This window comes from Panthera uncia (assembly GCF_023721935.1).
Source record: "Panthera uncia isolate 11264 chromosome C1 unlocalized genomic scaffold, Puncia_PCG_1.0 HiC_scaffold_4, whole genome shotgun sequence".
Classification (NCBI taxonomy): domain Eukaryota; kingdom Metazoa; phylum Chordata; class Mammalia; order Carnivora; family Felidae; genus Panthera; species Panthera uncia.
In genome coordinates, this window is record NW_026057585.1 from 25,871,493 (window position 1) to 25,894,253 (window position 22,761).

The window sequence follows — 22,761 nt, forward strand, 5'->3', positions numbered from 1 at the left end:
TTTTGGAGAGGTGAGGGAGGGGGAGATGGAGTTAATTGTTCCTTAATACTGCCGGCAAAACATATAAAATTAACAGGCAGGAAGTTCCCTAAAGATGGGAGGAGACAACTAAAGACTAGGAAAAAGAAATTGTCAAGAATTAAAACAAAGAAGTTTTTAGATAAGAGCTTTCAAACTAAAAAAGGAAGAAAACAATTCTGAAAACCTTAATCAGAATTTATTTAACCAGAACAGTAATGTTGTCCCTAAAGCTTTTCTCACCTAGTTAATTCTTCCAGGCCAGTATTTCTCAGACTTGGGATAATGTATGAACCTCTTTTGAAGGAAAAAAACAAATTCTTACAGATCCCACCATTGGCCTTAAGTGAAACTGGTGCTTCCTTAAATATGTATAAGCATGAAATTAAGCATATACTACTTTTTTTTCTTACAGTTCTTCTACAGATTTACCATTTAAATACAGGCAAAAATTTTAAGGTCAATAAAAATGGAATCAACATTCATTTAAAGTGATAGGTGAAATAATATTGCTACAATTCATTACCAGTGCTGGGGGTAAAAGAGTATAAAGAATTATTTATTCCAGTTAATGTCCAAGATTATTTTATATTATTTTTCTTTTGTAAACAATGAATTGGTTTTAAATCACTGCTTCATTAGTGTTGATGGAATAATCAATTTATTAGTATATTCCAAAATAAAATTCTAAAAATTAAATAATATTTAATGAATACTTCTAAACTTACTTTTCTACCCCAAATCTAGTCTTTCATCTTCTCATACTGAACCTGGGCCCTAACTCAGTGAATGTACCTTCATCTAAGCTACCACCCAAACCACAAACTTGGGAATTATTCTTAAGTATTCTCCCTTTCTCATACTCTTCATATCCAATCACTCTCTTATGCTCTTCATTTCATCTGTACTTCCAGGACTTCAATTCAGGCCATCAAAATTTCTCACATGAAGTACTATACTCTTCCTACCTACTTTCTAAATAGTTTCCTTATCATCTCTAAGCTCTTTCAATTCATTTCCATAGCCACATCAAATTGTGTGTGTGTGTGTGTGTGTGTGCATGTGTGTGCATGTGCGTGCGCGTACATGGCATACACCCAAATGAGGTTAATTAGGGCCCGAAGGTGAAGACCTGAACATAGGCGGTGGCTATCAGAATGGAAAGAAAGATAGGGAAACTGCTAGAAATGACAGAGTGAGGAAATAGATCAGAGCTGGGACTACAGCCAACCCTTAACAATACAGGTTTGAACTGTGCGGGACCACTTATACACAGATTTTTTACAATACGAGACTGTAAATGCATTTTTCTCTTCCTTATGATTTTCTGAGTAATAGTTTCTTTTCTCTAGCTTACTTCACTATAAGAATACAGTACATAATCCATATAATATACTAAATATGTGTTCATCAATATTTATGTTATCAGTAAGGCTTCTTCTGGTCAGTTAATAATAGGCTATTAGTAGTTAAATTTGGGGGAAGTCCAAAATTATACACAGATTGTCAAATGCGTGGGAGTTCAGTACTCCTAATCGCTACATTGTTCAAGGTTCGAATGAATATGGAAAAAAGTGGAGAAGAACATAGACTTTAAAAACTGTGTAAAGATAGAGGAGATAGTAGAAACCATCAGTTCCAAACTGATGCCATGAAAGGCAAAGATCATTTTCCTCAGGTTTCACGAACAATTACACCGTGAGTGACTGGAGGACAGTGATTCTGTTAGCCATAAAAAAAAATAACGGTAGAAAAAGCATTCAGAGGGGCGCCTGGGTGGCTCAGTCGGTCAAGCATCCAACTTCAGCTGAGGTCATGATCTCTCAGTTCCTGAGTTCATGCCTTGCGTCAGGCTGTGTGTTGACAGCTTAGAGCCTGGAGCCTGCTTCGGATTCTGTATCTCCCTCTCTCTCTCTCTGCTCCTCCCACACTCATGCCCCAGAGTCTGTCTCCACACCCCCTTCTCTTTCTCTCTGTCAAAAATAAATAAACATTAAAAAAAAAAAAAGAAAAAGCAGTTAGGGAAATAACTGGACTCACTGTAAACATGTTCGATTTCAAGTCCCCGTAACATAACTATATGGAATTGTCCAGAAGACAATTTTTAAAAATTTTACATTTGAAGTTCAAGAGTAGAGTTATTGATTTGAAAGGCATTATTAACATGACAATAATGTGGACACATAATGATATGACTCCTCTGGGAAACAAAAATATGGACTCTGAAATGTCAGTTTTGCGTTTATTAAAATGCTGTACTAAAAATTTTAGACTGGGGGCGCCTGGGTGGCTCAGTTGGTTGAGCATCCGACTTCGGCTCAGGTCATGATCTCACAGTTTGTGAGTTCAGGCCCCGCATCGGGCTTTGTGCTAACAGCTCAGAGCCTGGAACCTGCTTCAGATTCTGTGCCTCCCTCTCTCTCAGCCCCTCCCCTGCTCATGCTCTGTCTCTCCCTGTGTCTCAATAATAAATAAACATTAAAAAAAAAAAAATTTTAGACTGTGCTCTTATTTGGTTTAAGTTGAACCTGAATGATACCTGAATGATAATGCCTCCAGGTACTGTAAAAAGCAAACTTTCCTCTTAAAAGAAAAGTATGTTTACTATAAGCCTCAAAACTATTCCTACAAGTAATTTTAGTTTTTTTTAAGTTTATTTGTTTATTTATTTTGAGAGAGTGAGAGAGACAGAGCACATGAGTAGGGGGAGAGGCAGAGAGAGAGAATCCCAAGCAGGTTCCAAACTGTCAGCACAGAGCCCAACACAGGGCTTGAACCCACAAACTGTGAGATCATGACCTAAGCCAAAGTCAAGAGCTGGATTCTTTAACCAACTGAGCCACCTAGGCACAACCCTGTAAGTAATTTGAAATAAAATGTCCAGACCATAATCAAAGTAACCAAGAACACAGCAAACGGACTCCATAAACAGGAACCAGAAGAAATTAAAGAAAACAGAAGGAGACCCAAAAAGATTTCAGACGTTGGAACTGCCAAACACATCCTAAAAGAAAATGCAGACTGTCTTTAAAAAAATTTTTTTAACGTTTTTTATTTTATTTTTGAGAGAGACAGAGACAGAGTGAGAGCTGGAGAGGGGCAAAGAGAGAGGGAGACAGAGAATCTGAAACAGGCTCCAGACTGTGCTGTCAGCACAGAGCCTGACACAGGGCTCAAATCCACGAACTGTATGATCATGACCTGAGTTGAAGTTGGCTGCTTAACCGACTGAGCCACCCAGCCTCCCCCAGACTGTATATAAAGAAATACACAAAGGGGCGCCTGGGTGGCTCAGTTGGTTAAGTGTCCAACTTCGGCTCAGGTCATGATCTCACAGTTTGTGGTTCAAGCCCCGCGTCGTGCTCTGTGCTGACAGCTCAGAGCCTGGAGCCTACTTCAGGTTCTGTGTCTCCCTCTCTCTCTGCCCCTCCCCTGCTCATGCTCTGTCTCTCTGTCTCAAAAATAAAAAACATTAAAAAAAAAAAAAAAAGAAATACACAAAATAAAACAAAGATATCTACCAAACCAAGTAAATTATAAAAAGCAACACAAACTAAGAGAACCAAATGACATTTAAAAAAATAACACAGAAACAAATGAAATTAAATATTTAATAGTTTTAGCAGATTTCACACAGCTGAAGAAACTAGTTAATAATCTCGAGGCTAAATCAGAATTTACTATCCAGAGTGTAATAAAAAGTAAACAAAAAAAAAATGGAAAACAAGAGAGTGCTCACGTGAGCAGCACATGTAGTAAAATTGGAATAACACTGAGAAGGAAGATCAGCATGGTCCCCACACTAGAATGAAACACAAATTTATGAAGTGTTTTAAAAGAAAAAAAAAAAAAAAGTAAGAGACTGTGTAACAAGACTATCTTAGTTGGTGTCCGGGAAGAATAAAGAAAGAGAACAAGGTATATGGCTGAGAATATTCCAAAATGGAAGATGAACCAATCCACAAAGTCAAAAAGGCCCTGGGAATCCTAAGCAGGGTAGATAAAAACATCCACACCTAACCAAATCATATTGAGCTCCGGAAAAGTCAAAGATAAAGATAAATCCCTAAAAGTTAGAGCTAGAGGAGAAAAAGACCCATTACCATCAAAGGGGCAACAGTTATAAACTGATAGCTGACTTCTCAATAATAATGGAAATCAGAAGACGGTGGAATCAAATCTTCAGTGGAAAGACAATCACTGCCAATCAAGAATTAAATATTCTAGGGGCACCTGGGTGGCTCAGTCGGTTAAGCGTTTGACTCTTGGTGTAGGCTCAGGTCATGATCTCACAGTCTGTGAGATCAAGTCCTACATCAGGCTCTTCGCTGACAATGCAGAGCCTGCTTGGGATTCTCCCTCTCTGCCCCTCCCCTACTTGTGCTGTCTTTCTCTCTCCCAAAATAAATAAAGAATTAAATATTCAGGGGAAAAACACTCCCACGAATGAAAGCAAATAAAGATATTATCTGACAAAATGCATAAAGTTCATTATCAGTAGATTTGTACTAAAGATCATATTGCTGGTGGTGGGGAGAATGATTCTAGTTGGAAGGTGCAAATTGCAAAAATGAATGAAGACTAAAGAGTAGTAAACATAACTCTAAATGAAAATTACATAAAACAATAATAATGTCTTTTAGTACTTTAAAAAAAAGAAAAACAACACCACACCAAACACATATAAATCAGGAGGAAACTAAGAGGAGCCACTGCTCTAAAGTCATTTTACTGCTTACAAGGATGACAAAGTATTATTAATGTTTAACCTTGAAAATTTTAATATATGTTAAAATTTCTAGGGTCACCAGTAAAAGAAAAAATTAAAATAAAGAATAATTTCCAAACTACTATAAGGAATAAAAATAAAATAATGAAAAAAGAAATACTAACTACAAAGCAATTATCCTGTTAATCAATAACACAAAGAAAAAATAGAAGAAAAATTTCCAAATGTCCTGAAATTCTGGTAAATTAAATATGAGACATATTCTTTGTGTTCCTCCTAAAAAGGAGGAATCTGTTTTCTCATCCTTGAATCTGGGCCAAGCTTATGACTTGCTCTAACCAAAAGAATGTGGCAAAAACCTTTCTTTTACTTTTGCCGCTTGGACTACTGACCTGAGACTACCACATGAGGAAACTGGTCAAGCCTACTGGATAATAAAAAGTTACTTAGATGAGAACCAAGGCACCTACTACCCAAGCCACCAGCTGGCACCATCAGCCAGAAAGAAGTAAAGCCATCTTGAATCTTCCTGTGCAGCCAATCCTCTAGTTGAATGCAGCCTCACAAGCAAACCCAGACAAAACGAGCCACCCACAGAATTGTGGCAAAAAGCCATTAAGTTGTGGGTGGTTTTTTATGCAACAATAGATAAATAAATAAACATAAATAAAGACATAAATAAAGAGATACACTTGGGAAAAGTCATGGGTCAACAAAATAAAAATATTTTTGAAATGTATAATAGACATATCAAATACGTTTACAAAATGGTAAAGTTTATACATCAAAAAACCTGTGTGCTGCAACGAAAGCAGTGCTTAGAGAAGACTTTATAACCTTAACTGCACACTCTAGGGAAAACAAAGTCTGGAAATTCGTATCTCTCAGAACATTAGAAAAATAAAATTAACTGAAGAAAGTGTAAAGAATAAAAGAATACAGAAAGGAAAACAATAATGAAGTAAGAAACAGACACTAAATAGAGGTAAAGCAAAACTGAAAGCTGGATTTTTTAAACTTCACACATTTTACGAACTTATGGCAAGACTAATCAAAAAAAAAAAAAAAAAAGGCAATCATACACTGATCCAGATTAGAAGCAATCTTCATCAAAATCCCAACATGCTGCTCTTAAAATTTATATAGAAGTAATACATAGTGGAAAGAGTTGATAACTGAGGCACATTTTATATTTCATTTATAAGATCCACTACATTCATAAAATAGAGTTCTACCAAAGCATCTATAAAATAGCATTAAATATTTACTTGTGGTAAATCAATAGGTTCATGATGACACTTAAGAACAACTCATTGGTCACCTTCAGAGAACAAGGGAACTGACGGATTATTTTGAAAACTGGTAAATTAAGAAGCATGTATCTATCCTACCTTTCCTAATTGAATTGTACCACTGGGTAACCAAATAGTAAAGAAAAGTTTCTTATTATGGAAGCATTCCACCTTACAAATAAAGAATGACAATTCAAATATCACCATATTACAAGCCATAATAAATGCACTGATCAAGGCATCAGGCAACGATGGCTGCTAAAAATCACAAAAAGAGAAACAACCGGACACTACATACATCTTGATGGAGAGTATCTCTCAACACCTAGAAGTATTCTTGTCCAAAAAAATAAAAAATAAACAAAATCTAAACTTTAATGAAGCTTTTAGATCCAACTACTAATTTACAGGAAATACAGAGAATGAAGAAAAATGTATGCAATCAGTGCAATCTACAAACTGTAAGAAAGGGGCAAGACAAAAAGCAAGCAGGACATGTAGATTAAGAGAGACAAGAAAACACACAACAATGCTTAGGAATGCACCTTTGGACAATAAAATTAAAAAAGAGACGTACAGATGCAATTACTATAGAAGTCAGGATAGCAATTATATAGCAAGGGAGAGGAATGGGCTGTGATTGGAAGGGGCACATGGAAGGCTTCTGGAGTGGCTGACAAAGATTTATTTCTAGACCTGTGTGTAGTTACAAGGGTGTTAAATTATGTATGTGTTTTCATGCAGTTTTCTTTATCTGTAGGGTAATATACAATAAAAAGGCATTAGAAATCTTAGACTATTTCGTGATGATTCCAGTATTTTAGTATCAACATTTGCCATAAAATTTTAACAATTAATTTTGCATTTAACCTCAGACTTTTTTTTTTTAACTCCTGAGTGATTACTGACTATTCTTTTGAATCTAAGCCCACCTGAAGGATCTGATAAAAATGCTTTATTCTGTCTTTTACCTTCCACATGGCTAATTCAAACTGAAACACTCTCATAATCAGGTACCATTTTTACCTGACTCATCACTGGTAAAACGAAGATAGTAAAACAACTATCCCAAAAGACCATTTGTAAGAAATAAATGTAAAATACTTAGAACAATGCTGAAAATATGGTAAGTGCTCAATAAATAGTTAATAGTCATACCTCCAGCTTCATGTCTTCACAGTCTGTTCTCAAATCATAACTCCATTAACTCCATGCCCTTGCTCATGCTGTTTTCCCCACACAGAAGATATTCTACCCCTACCCCCCCCCCGCCCCGCCCATTAGCAAAACACTAAAATCTCTTAAAGTCAGACTCAAATGTGAAGTCTCCCAAGGTAACAACAGATACCAAATTAGCTGAATATGCTTTGATGAGCTTTATTTTCAATTTTATACTAATTTAATTGCATTCATTCAGGGCTGTTAATCTAGCAAAAGGATTAATAATGCATGTTTCTAAACAAACAAAAAAAAAACACTTAAGGGCCCCTGGGTGGCTCAGTCAGTTAAGCCTCAGACTTTGGCTCAGGTCATGATCTCATGATTCATGAGTTCAAGCCCCGTGTCGGGCTCTGTCCTGACAGCTCAGCCAGAGCCTAGAGCCTGCTTCAGATTCTGTGTCTCCCTCTCTCTGCCTATACCCCACTTGCATGCTCTCTCTCCCTCAAAAATAAACATTTTATAAACTTTAATAAATAAAAATAAACCATTTTTAAACACACTCACTATGGTTTTACTTAAGAAGACTTCAAATGCTCTTACTATGTACATTAGTTCCCAGTGAAGAGCACAACCATCACTTAGTAAAAGAATTTTATCCTTGCATTTATGCAAGGCTGGATCACTGACAGAAATGCCTAAAACAAAAGTGATTTCTTCATAAAAAGACTGTCATAATGAGAGCAATGTTCTTAAGCAAGGGCCTGATGTGAAATTTTTTGTAGAAATGACTAGAAATGCCATTTTTAAACAACTCTAACATTCCATGCAAATCACTGCAAAAGAAATAACAATAGAGAAATACAGTACCCATTTTTATAAAATTCAATTTGGCATATATAATTGCAAAGAAAACTGTAAAGAGCCTATCTTTCTTCTTCATAATTCCAGCTTGTATTTTATTGTAATAGATTAGAAGGTAATGATATTCTTCAGGTCATGGATGAGAGTGACAATGATGGGGGGGGGGAGGGGGGGTGGAATTACAATTTATCCAAATGGACAACATGGTATCAGTTATCAGAAATGGTAAATTCTAAGAACAAGCACAAGTTCACCAAAAAGTCATGTGGAACCAAATTCATTCCCTTCTCTGAAGGGATCATGAAAATTCTGTAACCTTGTTTACTATGCTACAAAACATTTGATGATGGCCCAAATCAGGAGTTCTCCACCTTTTCCACGCAAAAGAAACCAATGCCACATACAGCTCTAAGGTCTCATTTTCACAGCTCCATGACCAGAAAAGAAAGACCCTCCAGCAGTAACAACTTAAAGGACTTTAACTGGCCCCGTATGGATTAGATTCCTCGCCCTACTGTCAGAGTGCCAGGTCATTACTGGAAGGAAAGGTGTGAAAAAGTGCTCGGTAAGTTGAAGATGAGAACCAATCCAACACCCAAAGAGTATCAATTAAAGAAAGGTTACAGAGGTATAAATCCACTGTTCTATACTTGGTCCTACCCAATAACTTAAATTTATTGAGAAAATATACAGAAGGAATATTAATTAAATGAGCAGGATCAAAAAAAAAATTTAGAGTAAGTGGTATGTCCAAAGATAAGCATAAATACCTGCACCCAGTTTTAATTAAAAAAAAAAAAAAAAACAAATACAACAACAGGTTAAGGAAGGCAAATGGAGGGGAAACAACTGTGTAAAGCTAAATATGAGTGAAGAGTATTGACGACTGTCACAAAAATAAATGTAATTCCCCTGATTTTAACAAAGCTTAGGATCACTAAGGAGATAACAAGCCATTCCACTCTGTGTCAGTCAGACCACACTTAAAATAATAAACTGACTTTTAGACTTCTTCTTTAAGAGGTGGAGAAATGAGTACATTTTCAGGAAGCAGCAACGGAAAAAATACAGAGGCCTGGTAACTTAAATACCTTCCAAACTCTGAGAGTAAATGATTCTATCAATTCAAAAAGGCTTCTTGAGGAGATTTTCAGGGGCACCTTTGAGGAAATTTTTAGGAAGGCTCGACAGTTTTTGAGAACCCAATAGTGGCACGTGTTGCTGTCCTTTTAGTTTTCCTTTAGCAAGCATAGGGAACTAAAGCTATCTTTTACTTATTCAGTTGGGTTCCAGAGACTACTAAGTTAAAGACATTTTCCGATTTAATCCTCACAACCACTGATTTAAGTACTATTATTATCCCTGTTCTGCAGGTGAGAATACTGACGCTCAGAGGCTGAGTAAACCGTACAAGGTTATAGATGTAGTAAACAGCTGCATAAAAACGTGAACCCGTGTCTAACTCCAAAGACCACGTTTTATACTAAGCCAAAATGACTCCATAACAAAGATCAAGTTGCTGCATGTACAAATGTGCACTCTTGCAAATTAAAATAATCTTGTGACATTATTTTACACCTCTGAAGTACTAAAACAAATTCAAACACCCTTTAATGATGATTAGAGAATTAAATTTGGACTCATTCCATGGTATTCTATGGCACAACTCTTGAAAAGTAACACGTATAATTTGTGTAGCGCCAGAATGTTCACACTCTTTCCGTAAACACTAAGAAAAGTTCATAAGCTTTAATTGTATAATCGCATTTCTGGCAATTTATTCCAAGGAAATAATTCTGCAGAGACAGAAATGTTTACCTGCAAATATATTTAGTATTATCTAGAAAAATTACAGAAGCAAACTAGATGCCCAAAATAAATTATGATACAGTTACAGGAAGGAGTATTTATGTACTTCTTTAAAATTATAGTTATGAAGTTAATGATGAAACATAGGGAAGATGTCTACATGTTAAATGAAAACAGCAAAACACATACATTATAATTATGTAAACTATATGCATATAAATGAGAAATAAGAGGTAATAAAAACAATATGTATGTTATAGTGATAACATTATGGATAATTTAATTTTTTTAATTGTCTTTAATGTTTCCACTGTATTGTTCCACTGTATTGTAACTGTGAAAAACAGATTATAAAACAATAATACCATTTTTATAAATTTCTAAGACTTGTTTTACCAATGCATATAAAAGGGGTCAGCTCCTAAATGGCTCATGATATACTTAAAAAGACAACATTCATAGCAAGAAAAATTTGTTATTTAAGATAAAAGTAACCACAGCCCTAAGAAATGAGCATCTCAGAAACAGAGTCATTCAACAATTTTTATCTGAGAGCCTACTATATGCCAGACATAGTTCTAGCCACTGAGGTTGTATCAATAAGCAAAACAGACAAAAATTGCTGTCCTCATGGAGCTTACATCCTAAAGGCAGAGACATATAATAAACAAGATAAATATGTAAAATAAATATCACATTTGACTGATAAGGAAAATCTGGGGAAGTGGGCAGTGTGTGTATCGAGAATGCTTTTGTAAACTGAATGGCATTGGAAGGTCTCCCTGAGAAGTTATCTGAAGAAAGACTGAAAAAGGGGAGGGAGTCAGCAGTGTGGTACCTGGGGAAAGAGCATATCAGGCAAGGCAACAGCAAGTACAAAACGAATTCTTTTTTTTTTTTAATTTTTTTTTTTTCAACGTTTATTTTATTTTTTGGGACAGAGAGAGACAGAGCATGAACGGGGGAGGGACAGAGAGAGAGGGAGACACAGAATCGGAAACAGGCTCCAGGCTCCGAGCCATTAGCCCAGAGCCCGACGCGGGGCTCGAACTCACAGACCGTGAGATCGTGACCTGGCTGAAGTCGGACGCTCAACCGACTGCGCCACCCAGGCGCCCCTACAAAACGAATTCTTGAAAACGAATGCCTGGCCAGTGATGCTAATGTGCCAGAAACTGAGAAGTGTAATTAATTAAAGAGTTTGTACTCAGTCCCTGTCCAATAGACCCCAGACAGCTCTACTGTTCTGAGAACACTGCTTCTGGACTTGACCTGCATTAGTTGGTTTCAGTACACAAATGCTTTTCTTGGCAAATTCCTTCAGGTCTTTCGCTTAACCACCATCTTTTTATTCTGAGGTTCTAAATGGGGCCTAAAAACTCCATTCATAGTTCATCCCAAGAGTCTTATGCAGTTCCAGCCCCTCACCTGACTCATACTTGAACTTTGCAAAACATTTAGTGGGCCTGTCAAACTGAGCAAAGGGAAGCCAGCCCCTTCTAGAGCTTGATTTGAAAGGAACAGATCTCAGGAAGGAAAGAAAGCTGAATTTGAAGTATGCAGGAAAGCTGTAAAGTTAGTGGGGAGGGAGTACAGGGAGTAGAAGCTAGAGATATGAGAATATCCAAAAGGTACAGAGAAGATCTAGCAACAGGCCACATGGCTGAGGCTCAGGAAAAAATAGTCAACAAACTTAAAACAGTGGAAATATCAAAGGGATTTATAAATAAAAGAATGTCTCCATTTTAAGCTGTTCGCTATGCTGAGATATAATTCCTGCCACCACTCCCAAATTTTCAATAAAACTCTATCACAATTATCTGCTTTGTGGCTGACACTTTATAGGAATCAAGGCAGATACTAAAAAGACAGGTTCAAGAGACAAGATGAAAAAATAAAAAAGAGAGACAATGTAAACGGGATCTAAAACAGCTTTTGCAAAGTGAAGGAAACTATCAACAAAACAAAAAGGCAGCCTGCTGAATGAGAGAAGATACTTGCAAATGATATATCTGACAATATCCAAAATATATATCAAAAAAAAAAAAAAAACTACAGGGGCACCTGGGTGGCTCAGTTGATTAAGCGTCCGACTTCAGCTCAGGTCATGATCTCGCGGTCCATGGGTTTGAGCCCCGCATCGGGCTCTGTGCTGACAGCTCAGAGCCTGGAGCCTGCTTTGGATTCTGTTTCTCCCTCTCTCTCTCTGCCCCTCCCCTACTTGCACTCTGTCTCTCTGTCTCTCTCTCTCTCTCAAAAATAAATAAACATTACAAAAATTTAAAAAGATAAATAAATAAAAAATTTTAAAAAACTACAACTCAACAACCAAAAAAAAAAAAAACAAAAAAAAAAAAAAAGACAAAAAACAAATAATCCAATTAAAAATGGGCAGAGGATCTGAATAGACATTTTTCCAAAGAAGACATACAAATGGCCAACAGACACATGAAAAGATGATCAACATCACTAATCAGGCAAATGCAAATCAAAACCACAAAGAGGGGCGCCTGGGTGGCTCAGTCAGTTGAGTGTCCAACTCTTGATTTCGGCTCAGGTCATGGTCTCACAATTTATGTGTTCCGGTCCACATCTGGCTCTGTGCTAGGGGTGTGGAGCCTGCTTGGGGTTCCTTCTTTCTCTCTCAAAATAGATGGATAAACATTTAAAACAAACAAAAAACAACAACAAACCACAATGAAATACCACCTTATACCTGTCACTATGGCTAAAATCAAAACAACAAAAAATAACAAGTGTTGTCAAGGATGTGGAGAAAAGGGAACCCTCATGCATTGTTGGAAAAGGGAACCCTCATGCATTGTTGGTAGAATGTAAATTGGTATAACCACTGTGGAAAACAGTATGGAGGTTCCTCAAAATATTAGAAATAGAAATACCATATGATCCATTAATTCCACTACTGAGTATTTACCCAACGAAAACAAAAACACTAACTCAAAAATGTACATGCAGGACGCCGGGGTGGCTCAGTTGGGTAAGCGTCCAACTCGGCTCAGGTCATGATCTTGTGGTTTGTGGGTTCAAGCCCCATGTCCAGTTCAGAGCTTGGAGCCTGCTTCAGATTCTGTCTCCCTCTCTCTCTGCCCCTCCCCTACTTGCGCTCTCTCTCAAAAATAAACATTAAAAAAAAAAAAAAAAGGATACATGCACCCCTATGTTTATTGCAGCATTATTTACAACAGCCAGATATGAACACAACCTAAGCACCCACTGATAGATGAATGGATAAAGTTGTGATACACACACACACACACACACACACACACGAGTATTACTCAGCCATAAAAAAGGAGATTTTGCCATTTGAGACAACATGGATGCACTCAGACAACAGTATGCTAAGTGAAATAAATCAGGGAAAGACAAAAACCATATGATTTTACTTATATGTGGGATCCAAAAAAAAAACCACACAAATAAACAAAAAGCAGAAACAGACTCATACACAGAGAGATCTGATGGTAGCCAGAGGGATAGGAGTGGAGTGCGGGGGATGGGTAAAATGGGTGAAGGGGAGTGGAAAGTACAGGCTTCCAGTTATGGGATGAATAAGTCACAGGGACAAAAGGTACAGCACAGGGAATATAGTCAACAGTATTGTAACAGCATTGTACGGTGACAGTAGCTACACTTGTGATGCAAAGCATAACTAATAAACTTGTAAAATCACTATGTTGTAAAACAGTAACTAATGTAACACTGTATGTCAACTATACTTAGAGTTAAAATATATATATGTATATGTGTATATGTATATGTGTGTATACACATATACATATTAGAGGTGCCTGGCTGGTTCAGTTGGAAGAGCATGCGACTCTTGATCTCAGAGTCATGGGTTTGAGCCCCTCATTGAGCATAGAGATTAATTACAAATAAGACCTTTAAAAAAAATAAATTAAAAAAAAATGAAAATATATATTTTAAAATTAAAAAAATAAATAATAAAATAAAACAGAGCAGAGACAAAAAAGTGAAATAAGGTGTAATTAAGAAAAACACAATCTCCCTGAAACTCCTCAAAAATATTTGGGGGAGGAAACAGTGTTCCCACCATCTATATAGACTGGGCTCTGAAAAGGATAAAGGATCACTCTACAAGCTGGTTTACTTAGCTATACCCTGATAGCTGACAACTAGTTCACACCCAGTCAAGCAATTAAAAATGCCTCACCTTTTGCACAGGTGAAGCTGGAGAGATTCCCAGCCAGGCTTGCAGATGTCAGATCTCACTGTGCTCCCAGCCTAATGACCTTTTGCAGAAGCCCCTCAATAAAATGGTTTGATCCAAAGGAAAAGGTATGCTAAATTCATGCTTCAGAAAGTTAAAAGAATCATTATTTAGATCATCCAGAGTTGTTGAATGCTACTTCACGAAAAGGGTGACTCTAACCTAAACCTTAAAGGATAAGAGCTGAAAAACAGAAAATATAGAGATATTCCAAGGATGGTTAATATGAATAAAGCTTCAAAACTTAGAATGAGTGTGGCCTGTTCAGAGAACGGTGCAAAACTGCCCATTTGGAACACGGAGTACTCATTGGCAGGCAATGGCAGATAAGATTAGCCAGGTAAGGTGAGACCAGGTGAGGGAAGGCTCTGAAATTCAGGATGAGAAATCTGAACTTGACAAGCATTCATGGGAAGGGAAAGAAACTGCTTTGTTCTGTTTTTGTTTTTCGTGTTTTTGTTGTTGTTGTTGTTTTTAAGATCATAAAATACTACAGCAGTGCAGACTGGTGTCGTTGTCTGCCCTCTAAAATTGGCTCATAATTTCCCACTCATGTAATTTCTACTCATGTTTTTACTGGTCCTACATCTCCAACTGTCTATCAGACAATTACACTTAAAAATTCTTCAACTACCCTACGTAATTTGTGTACCCCATAAAACACTTAATTGTCTATCCTGTAACATATGCAAACTAGGAATTTAAGAATGACACAGTACATGCCCTCAAGAGACTCAATATGATGCAGGCAGAAGCCAAGAAAACAAACTAGTACAATACAGAGTGCTAACTACTAAAGTCGAGAAATGCTTAGAGTATCATTAGAGCAAAGGACAACATCAATTTGGAAATCAGGAAAAGACAGAAAACACCTAAGAGAAAGTGTTAACTGGACTGAGTTTTGAAAGAAAATAAACACCAAAGGGTAGGGGAGAAGTAGTGGGGATGACAGTTATTGCAATCAAACTGCAAAGGCTGAGCAAACTCTCCTACTCAGAACTGCTATTCCATTTGGCTGGATGAGGATAAGAAGCAGTACGAAAGAACCAGATCATGAACACAATTTTCTCATGATAAGAATTTTGCATTTTAGAGGGGCACCTAGGTGGCTCAGTTGGTTAAGCGTCCAACTTCAGCTCAGGCCATGATCTCACAGTTCGTGGGTTCGAGCCCCAAGTCTGGCTCTGCAATGACCACATGGAGCCTGCTTGGGATTCTCTCTCTCCCTCTGCCTCTCACCCACTCGTTTTCTTTTTCTCTCTCTCTTTCTCTCTCTCTCTCTCTCTCTCAAAATAAACATAAAAAAATTTTTTTTTAATTTTAAAAAAGAATTTTGTATTTTAGAAGAGCAAAAAGACTTTAATGAAGGAATAACATGATCATATTTGTGTTTCTTAAAAAGAGTTCTGGTGGCAGTGGAAGCTGGATTAAAAAGGAACCACAAAGCATCTTCATATCACAAAATGCAACAAAAATCTGATAAAGGCTGCTATTAACGTTCAATTTATCTGCAGTTATCCATTCCTACCCCCTTTCTGGGCTTAGCTCATATTCTTCATAAAACCTTCCCTAACTTTTCTCAAACACATTAATCTCCCCTTTCTCAGAACTTCTAAGGCATATCTGTCTGTACAATGCATTCTGTAACCACCTTACATTTTTAACTAACTTGCATTTAAATTTCTTCTCCCTAACAAAAATGTATCCTTTCTAAGATGTCATATATTTTTTGAAGTTTATTTATTTAGTTTGAGAGAGAAAGAGAGAGTGCAAGCAGGGGCGGGGCAGAGAGAAAGGGAGAGACAGAATCCCAAGCAGGCTCCACACTGTCAGCACAGAGTCTGACACCGGACTTGAACTCACAAACCATGGGATCATGACCTGCATCAAAATCAAGACTGAGCCACCCAGGCATCCCTGTCATACATTTTTTTAATGTGTGTGCAATACATACACACACACACACACACACACTCTCCATCCCACAACATTCTGAAACCCATTAACTTCCTTTCAACTGAACATGCATTCTCCTTTATCCATAAATAAAGATTCCACTATTCCCCATAAATAATAAATAAAATAAAATGTATGAGTAAGCAAAATTAAGGTGAAAAAAGTTAGCATACTGTAGTGAGGAATGAACACAAGGCAACTTTCTAGGAAGATGAAAATGTTCTCATTTATGATAGGGGTATGTTACATTGTTGTACTGCATTTACGTAAAAAATGTATAAGCAAGATTTATACTGTTCAATATATAAATTTACCTAAAAATCTGTAAAAATAAGGAGTGGGAGGCAAGGGGCTATAGATGAAACATGAATGGCAGAATGTTGATGGTACTTCTTCAGTGAAGTGTATATATAGGTAGTTATTCTGCTTACTTTGAAAAAACTGCATTAACAAAACTAAAAAATAACTCAGGAAGTTAAATTACTTGTTCTCCTAATGTTTGGAATAATGTGACATTATAACTTTTAAAGTGGCTTTTCTAGCTCTATTATCTATTTGATTCTAAGGGATATCTTCTAAGACAAACTTATTATTAAAAGCACAGATGAGGGACGCCTGGGTGGCTCAGTCGGTTGGGCGTCCGACTTCCGCTCAGGTCATGACCTCGCGGTCCCTGAGTTTGAGACCCGCATCGGGCTCTGGGCTGACAGCTCGGAGCCTGGAACCTGTTTCGGATTCTGTGTCTCCCTCTCTCTCTGACCCTCCTCTGCTCACGCTCTGTCTCTCTCTGTCTCAAAAATAAATAAATGTTAAAAAAAAAATTTTTTTTTTAAATAAAAAAAAAAATAAAAGCACAGATGAAAAAAGGTCAAGCAGCCACAGGTTCCTTAATTAAGCACCAGATAGGAAAATTAATTAGCCCTGTTACAAACGATGCCCAAAAAGCCAGTAAAATATAAAGTCAGAATTTTCTAATCTTCTAATCTTCAAACTGTGCAGCCAAAGATAGCATCTGAAAGATCTCCAAAAGTTTCTGGAAATATAACATCTACAAAAATAGACTCAATGCCATTCTTAATGGTTTTAAAGTAATTCACTTACTTTATCTCAGTAATTTAAACATCATGCTTATCTGCTCTTAATTTGCATTCTCCTCCCACAAAATATTTAATGTGGAAAATAAAGATTTTCCTTACTCATGCCAATACACAAGGTTAACAATCTTCTGTTCAGTAAAATAACTGTTGCATAATTTAATCCCCCAAAAAGTTTACTAAGTTTCTCAAAAAAGATAGTTTTAACGCATTTTACAATAAAATGTAAATGATAAAAACACCTAAAATTCAGTAAAACCATTTCTGTTGTATTGTTTTGCTACTATTTCCCAGGAGATTATATTTAAAACTTTCCTTACTCGGGGCCCCTGGGTGGCTCAGTCGGTTAATCGTCCGACTTCGGCTCAAGTCATCATCTCACTGCACGTGAGCTCAAGCCCCGCCTCAGGCTCTGTGCTGACAGCTCAGAGCCTGGAGCTTGTTTCTGATTCTGTGTCTCCCTCTGTCTCTCTCTCTCTCTCAAAAATAAGTAAATGTAAAATAAAATAACATAACATAAAATAAAATAAAACTTTCCTTAATAATCTATGGTCTTATAAATCAGGAGCCACCTAAACTGTAACTGTAAAGGACATGAAGAGATGCTGAGATGCTGATAATATTCTTATTTGGGTACAGATCTGAAGGCTGATTACATGGGTGAGTTCTATCTGTAAAAATCTTGAAGCTCTCCACTTACGTGTACTTTTCTATATTACAGACAAACACATTACACATGTAATACTCTGATAAAACAAAGTAAGCCAGATCTGTTAGAGCTGTCCTCAAATCTCTTACCTGACACTAAAATACCTGTTCTATGCACTGAAACATTTCTCTAATAAAATTCAATGCTATTTTATAGCATTTAACATTTTGACATATTCCAGGTTAACAAAAAACTTCCATTTCCAACTGGGAGCTCAGAAAGCATACAATCCAACAGAAAAAAAAACTGTTTATATTTTCCAGAATAAATCATTTTAAAAGCAAATTGAATAGAAGAAAAGTAAATTGGGGCTGTATTGTCTGGACAAAGATGCAGATCATTTTCAACTTTGTTAATCAAATTTAGAAAGGAAAAGAAAGACCATCACTTCAAACCTTAGTAAGATAGGGAAGACTTCTAGGAGAACGTTAGTAAACACTTCATGAAAGGAAGGTCACTTCTTAGTGATTTAGTCCTAAGTCTACTACTAGTCAGACATTTTAAGCAAAACAAAAACAAGAGGCAACAGTACCTGCCCAGGGAGATGAATGAAATAAAATACATGAAAGCGGTATGCCAAGATTTAACATGGAATATCCAATGAATGGCAAGAAAGCTTGGGAAGTAACCTTCCCTCATTCATTTGCTGAAGCCAAGTGTCTCCAGTTAATAAAAAATTATGTCTGTAACCCCACAACAGTAACTCAATACTCTTTTCCTTCCTCTTATCTTACAATCGCCCAAAGTTAAAGCTAAACCTTAAGATTCTCTCGAGGAGAAAGCAGCAGAATATAATCAAAAAGGATCTTGATCCTCAGCTAAATCACACTTTGACCTTCCACCTCAAGAGCCAGGGGAGGGAAACTTGCTTTCCAAATAACTACGGAACCACTTGAGCCTTTCCGGATGAAATGCCAGGGAGTTCACTGACCCACCTCCATGGGGAAACCACTTTACAAAAGCAATCTTGCCAAATGGACCCAGGATAGTTGGCAGGAACCATCATCACGACTTTCAACAACAACTACTAGGGAATCGTGTCAAACCCCAGCCAAGTGACTGAGACAACAGCCTCCAGCCTGGCGAGTACAATCCTCAGTCTCAAATCATACATACACGTCCACAAGGCAAACCCACGGTCTCTCAGGAAATGAGATGACAAAACTAGAACATACCCAGAAAGTTGGCACAGCAGGTGGGCTGGGGGCAACAGCCTCGCGGCCGGGGCACAAGAATGCCAGCGGGCGCTGGAGAAAGATTCACACTCCTGGAGGCAGTGAAAAGGCACAGAGAGCACTGGAAACGAGGCCCCGGGGCAGAGGCACAGGTTTGCTGGAGGGTGTGGGGAGTCACATCCCGGAGGCAGAGTGCGGGGCGCAGGGAACACTGGGGACAACGGCGCCGCAGGGAAACCCAGACACCCTGACATTGGAACCTGGCAGCAGCCGTGGCCGGCCTCTACGCTTGACCCTGCCGGGCAAAGGGACCCGGCGCCAGGAGAGAAGGGAGAGCGCGCGGGGCGCGCCCGCTCGGGCCCGGGAAGGCAGCGCGGCCAGGGGCCTTCTTACCCGTGCAGGCCGAGGGCGCGGCGCCTCTTGTGAAGCAGGCAGAGCAACAGGAGCGCGGCCCCGGCCAGCGTGGAGTTTCGCGCCGTCAAGTACTTGCTGAAGGCCGCCATAGCACCGCCAGTGCAAGCGAGCCGGGAACGGGGACGCGGCGGCAGCGACGGCGGCGGCAGCGGATACCCTAGTGCAGGAAGCGCGGAGCAGACTGGGAGGAGAGGGGCGCGCGGAGGGAGGGCGGTGCCGGCCACGCAGGACCGCCCCCTAGCGCGCGCCGCCGCGTCGTCCGCGCGCTGGAGCCCACCACTGACTTCAGCTCGGCGGGAGCGCGCGCGGGCGCCACGGAGGCCGGAACAGTCCTGGGATGCTTTCTGCGCACGCGCGGACCCCCGCAGAGTCGCCGGGATTGCCGGCGCGGAGACGCTGTGGGTCCTTGGTCTGGTGCTCGTTAGTTCTCCCCGGCCTGGTTGCTTCCCTTGCCTCACCTCTACCCCCACCTCCGCGCACACCGACCTTTCCCAAGAACTGGAAAAGCGAGCCTGCCCTGCACCGAACCTGGTGGGACCTGCCACTCCACCTCCCCTTTTCCCCCCCTGCACGGTGAAGGGCCGTTACCACCCTCTTAAAGGAGCGCAGGAAGAAGGGGAATGGCCCCATCACAGAACATTTACACAAAACCGAAGTCACCGTAATTATTCAGACGAAAATAACCGTCGGAAACTCCGAAGAGATATAGGAAAATGTGGGAAGAATGACTACAAATCGAGAACCTTTTTACAAGCCAGTTTTTCTAAGCCAAGGGTTATAATCTCTAGGGGACTGTGGAATCAGTTTGGTAGATTGAGACCATCTGTGTGTCTATGTGTGTTGGAGAGAGAGATCGGTAAGGATAGACCACAGAAAAATCTCATAGTGCATCACACGTAAACGAGTTGTTTTGAGAAATTTTTATTCCAGTCTTGAATCCATGTGTCCCAAGCAGTGATAAAGTGTATTTCTTTAATGTGGGTCTGATCAAACAAAAAGTTTGAGAAACACTGTTCTTTGCAAAGGGACATTCAGAAATAACAATCGTGCGTTGTGGGAGCGTTGGCCTTACTCCCAGAATCAGAAGGGCATTACAGATTACAGCATTCTTCTGGCTGGCACTATGCTGCAGAAATCATTATCCCTAGCATTTAGACTGGCATATGTACAGTAACTTAGTGAATCCTTGTCTTCGGCTGAAGAAGCTGGAGTCAGAAAATAAATGCATAAAACCTTGCATAGTAAAAACACATATTGAAGTAGCCTACGTGTTAAAGTAGCCCATATTAAAGTAGCCCACAAAACTTTTCCTAGGTGTTTTCCCAGTATAAACTGGGAGATAACCTAATACAGATTACAAGAATCACAAAGCAGGGGGGGGTGGGGGGTGGGGGGGGTAACTGTTTACATTTTTCGAAGGTGGAGCTTTCTACTAAATTCTCCATTTGGCATGTAGACATTTTCATTACCTCATTCAACAATTAGGCAATTTGGTACGCGCAGAGGATACAAAGATAAACAGATCACAATCCCTGTTCTCCAAAGGCTGGTAGAGGAGGAAAAAATATGAAAAAAAAATATTTTTTTTAATCTTTTTTAATGTTTTATTTATTTTTGAGAGAGAGAGAGACAGAGTGTGAACAGGAGAGGGCAGACAGATTTGGAGACAGAATCGGAAGCAGGCTCTAGATCCTCAGCTGTCAGCACAGAGCCTGACGTGGGGTTCGAACCCACAAACGGTGAGATCATGACCTGAGCTGATGTTGGATGCTTAACCGACTGAGACACCAGGTGCCCCTGAAAAAAATTATAAATATGTAAGTGTCACATTAAAGATATGGACAAAGCACTATGACAGCATGAAAAAGGAAAATGTTTAGTTTTGACTAGGACTTTCAATTAGGGCTTGACAGAAAATGATTTTGTAGCTGAATCCTAAAGGACCAGAGAAAGAGCCATGCAAGAGGACAAGAGGGAATATTATTAATTCACCAATAAATTACATAGTAATATAAAAGTGTTAGGAACCATGAGAGAAAGTGACATATTATCTTGAAGTTTGTAGCAATGAAGGAAGGGCATGCAAGTTTAGAGGAAAGATATATTTAGGAAATAGACTACAGATCAGAGGAAAGATAAAAATGACTCATTGGGCAAGATATTCTAAAAGGTACCCTTGTTCAAAAAGCATAAGCGATTCTAAAAAAATGAAATTAGTTAATGTGTGTTCAAATAATTTTAGCTGTTCATAAAGCCCATCAGGTAAAACCACAAAGGACAAACCTGTAACCCAACAAAGTTAAGTTTATTAACTTGCTACAGAGAGGATGCCACACAGCAGAGGAATTATGGGTGTGCCTCAAAAAAAAAAAGGAAGAAATGGGGGTCATTATACTATTAGAAGAAAGGAGTTTAGATAAAATCTAAATGAAACAGTATTTAATAGACTCAGAGAAAATCAGATCTGTAGAGTTAATAATCAGACCTGAGTTGAGAAGTTCACTCTGGGTTCTATTCCCTTAGTAACTTAAATTTAAGAGCAATGTAGAATGTTGGTCCAAAAACCCCTTTTCTGAAACTCAGAGGCAGCTTCTCCAAGTCAAAGTGACTTACTTCGATGGTTTACATCTCCCTCTCTCTAATATGAGTTTGAAACAACAGAGTTTCTGACAACTTAAGATTTTACAGAACAAATTTCCTCAGTACATGCCCTCTGATAATTAACCAAAGCAATTTTTCAGGTCCACACTTTATAATAGTTAATAATTAAGAAAAATTTGATTTTATTGGAAGCTATCCAAGAGCTCTGATTTTTACATCTCCGTTAACAATCAGGCAATTTGGTATGCACAGGATAGCAGACAGAGAAAAGAAGGGCACAGGGAGTTAGAGAATCTGGAAAGCCTCTTGAAGAGTTGTTATGTTAGCCATCCTCCATTATCCTCCCCAATGATCCTTGCTTTCCAGTATTCATGCCCTTGTGTAATCTCCCTCACATCAGGATTAGTCTTTGTGACAGAAAGAATGTGGTGAAGATGACAGCATGTGACTCCTGAGACCAGATCATAAAAGGCATTGTGGCTTCCACCTTGGTCTCTTGGATTGCTTGCTCTCAGGGAAACTACGAAGCACACTCAAACAGCTCTAGAGAAGAATTATGGATTCCCACCAAGAGCCAGTACCTGCTTACCAGCCTTGGAAGCAGAATCTTCCACCCCCACGGGTGAATGCAGCCTTATGAACGATCCAGAGCCAGAACGCTCCACCAAGATGCTCCAAAATAACCCA

The 22,761-nt window shown here is 38.7% G+C and overlaps 1 protein-coding gene and 1 non-coding gene across 2 annotated transcripts in view; one reads left to right on the plus strand and one right to left on the minus strand.

The window, feature by feature from the left end:
• ABCD3 (ATP binding cassette subfamily D member 3) overlaps positions 1-19,654 on the minus strand; it is a 75,588-nt gene extending 55,934 nt beyond the window's left edge. The window contains exon 1 of the mRNA XM_049616775.1: positions 19,453-19,654. Within this exon, the coding sequence (XP_049472732.1) occupies positions 19,453-19,562 (110 nt within the window). The 5' untranslated portion in view covers positions 19,563-19,654. The remainder of the gene's footprint in view (positions 1-19,452) is intronic.
• Positions 3,750-3,860, plus strand: LOC125913807 (U6 spliceosomal RNA). The gene has a single exon (XR_007455102.1). It is a non-coding gene; the product is annotated as a U6 spliceosomal RNA (small nuclear RNA).
• Positions 19,655-22,761: the final 3,107 nt, after the last annotated feature.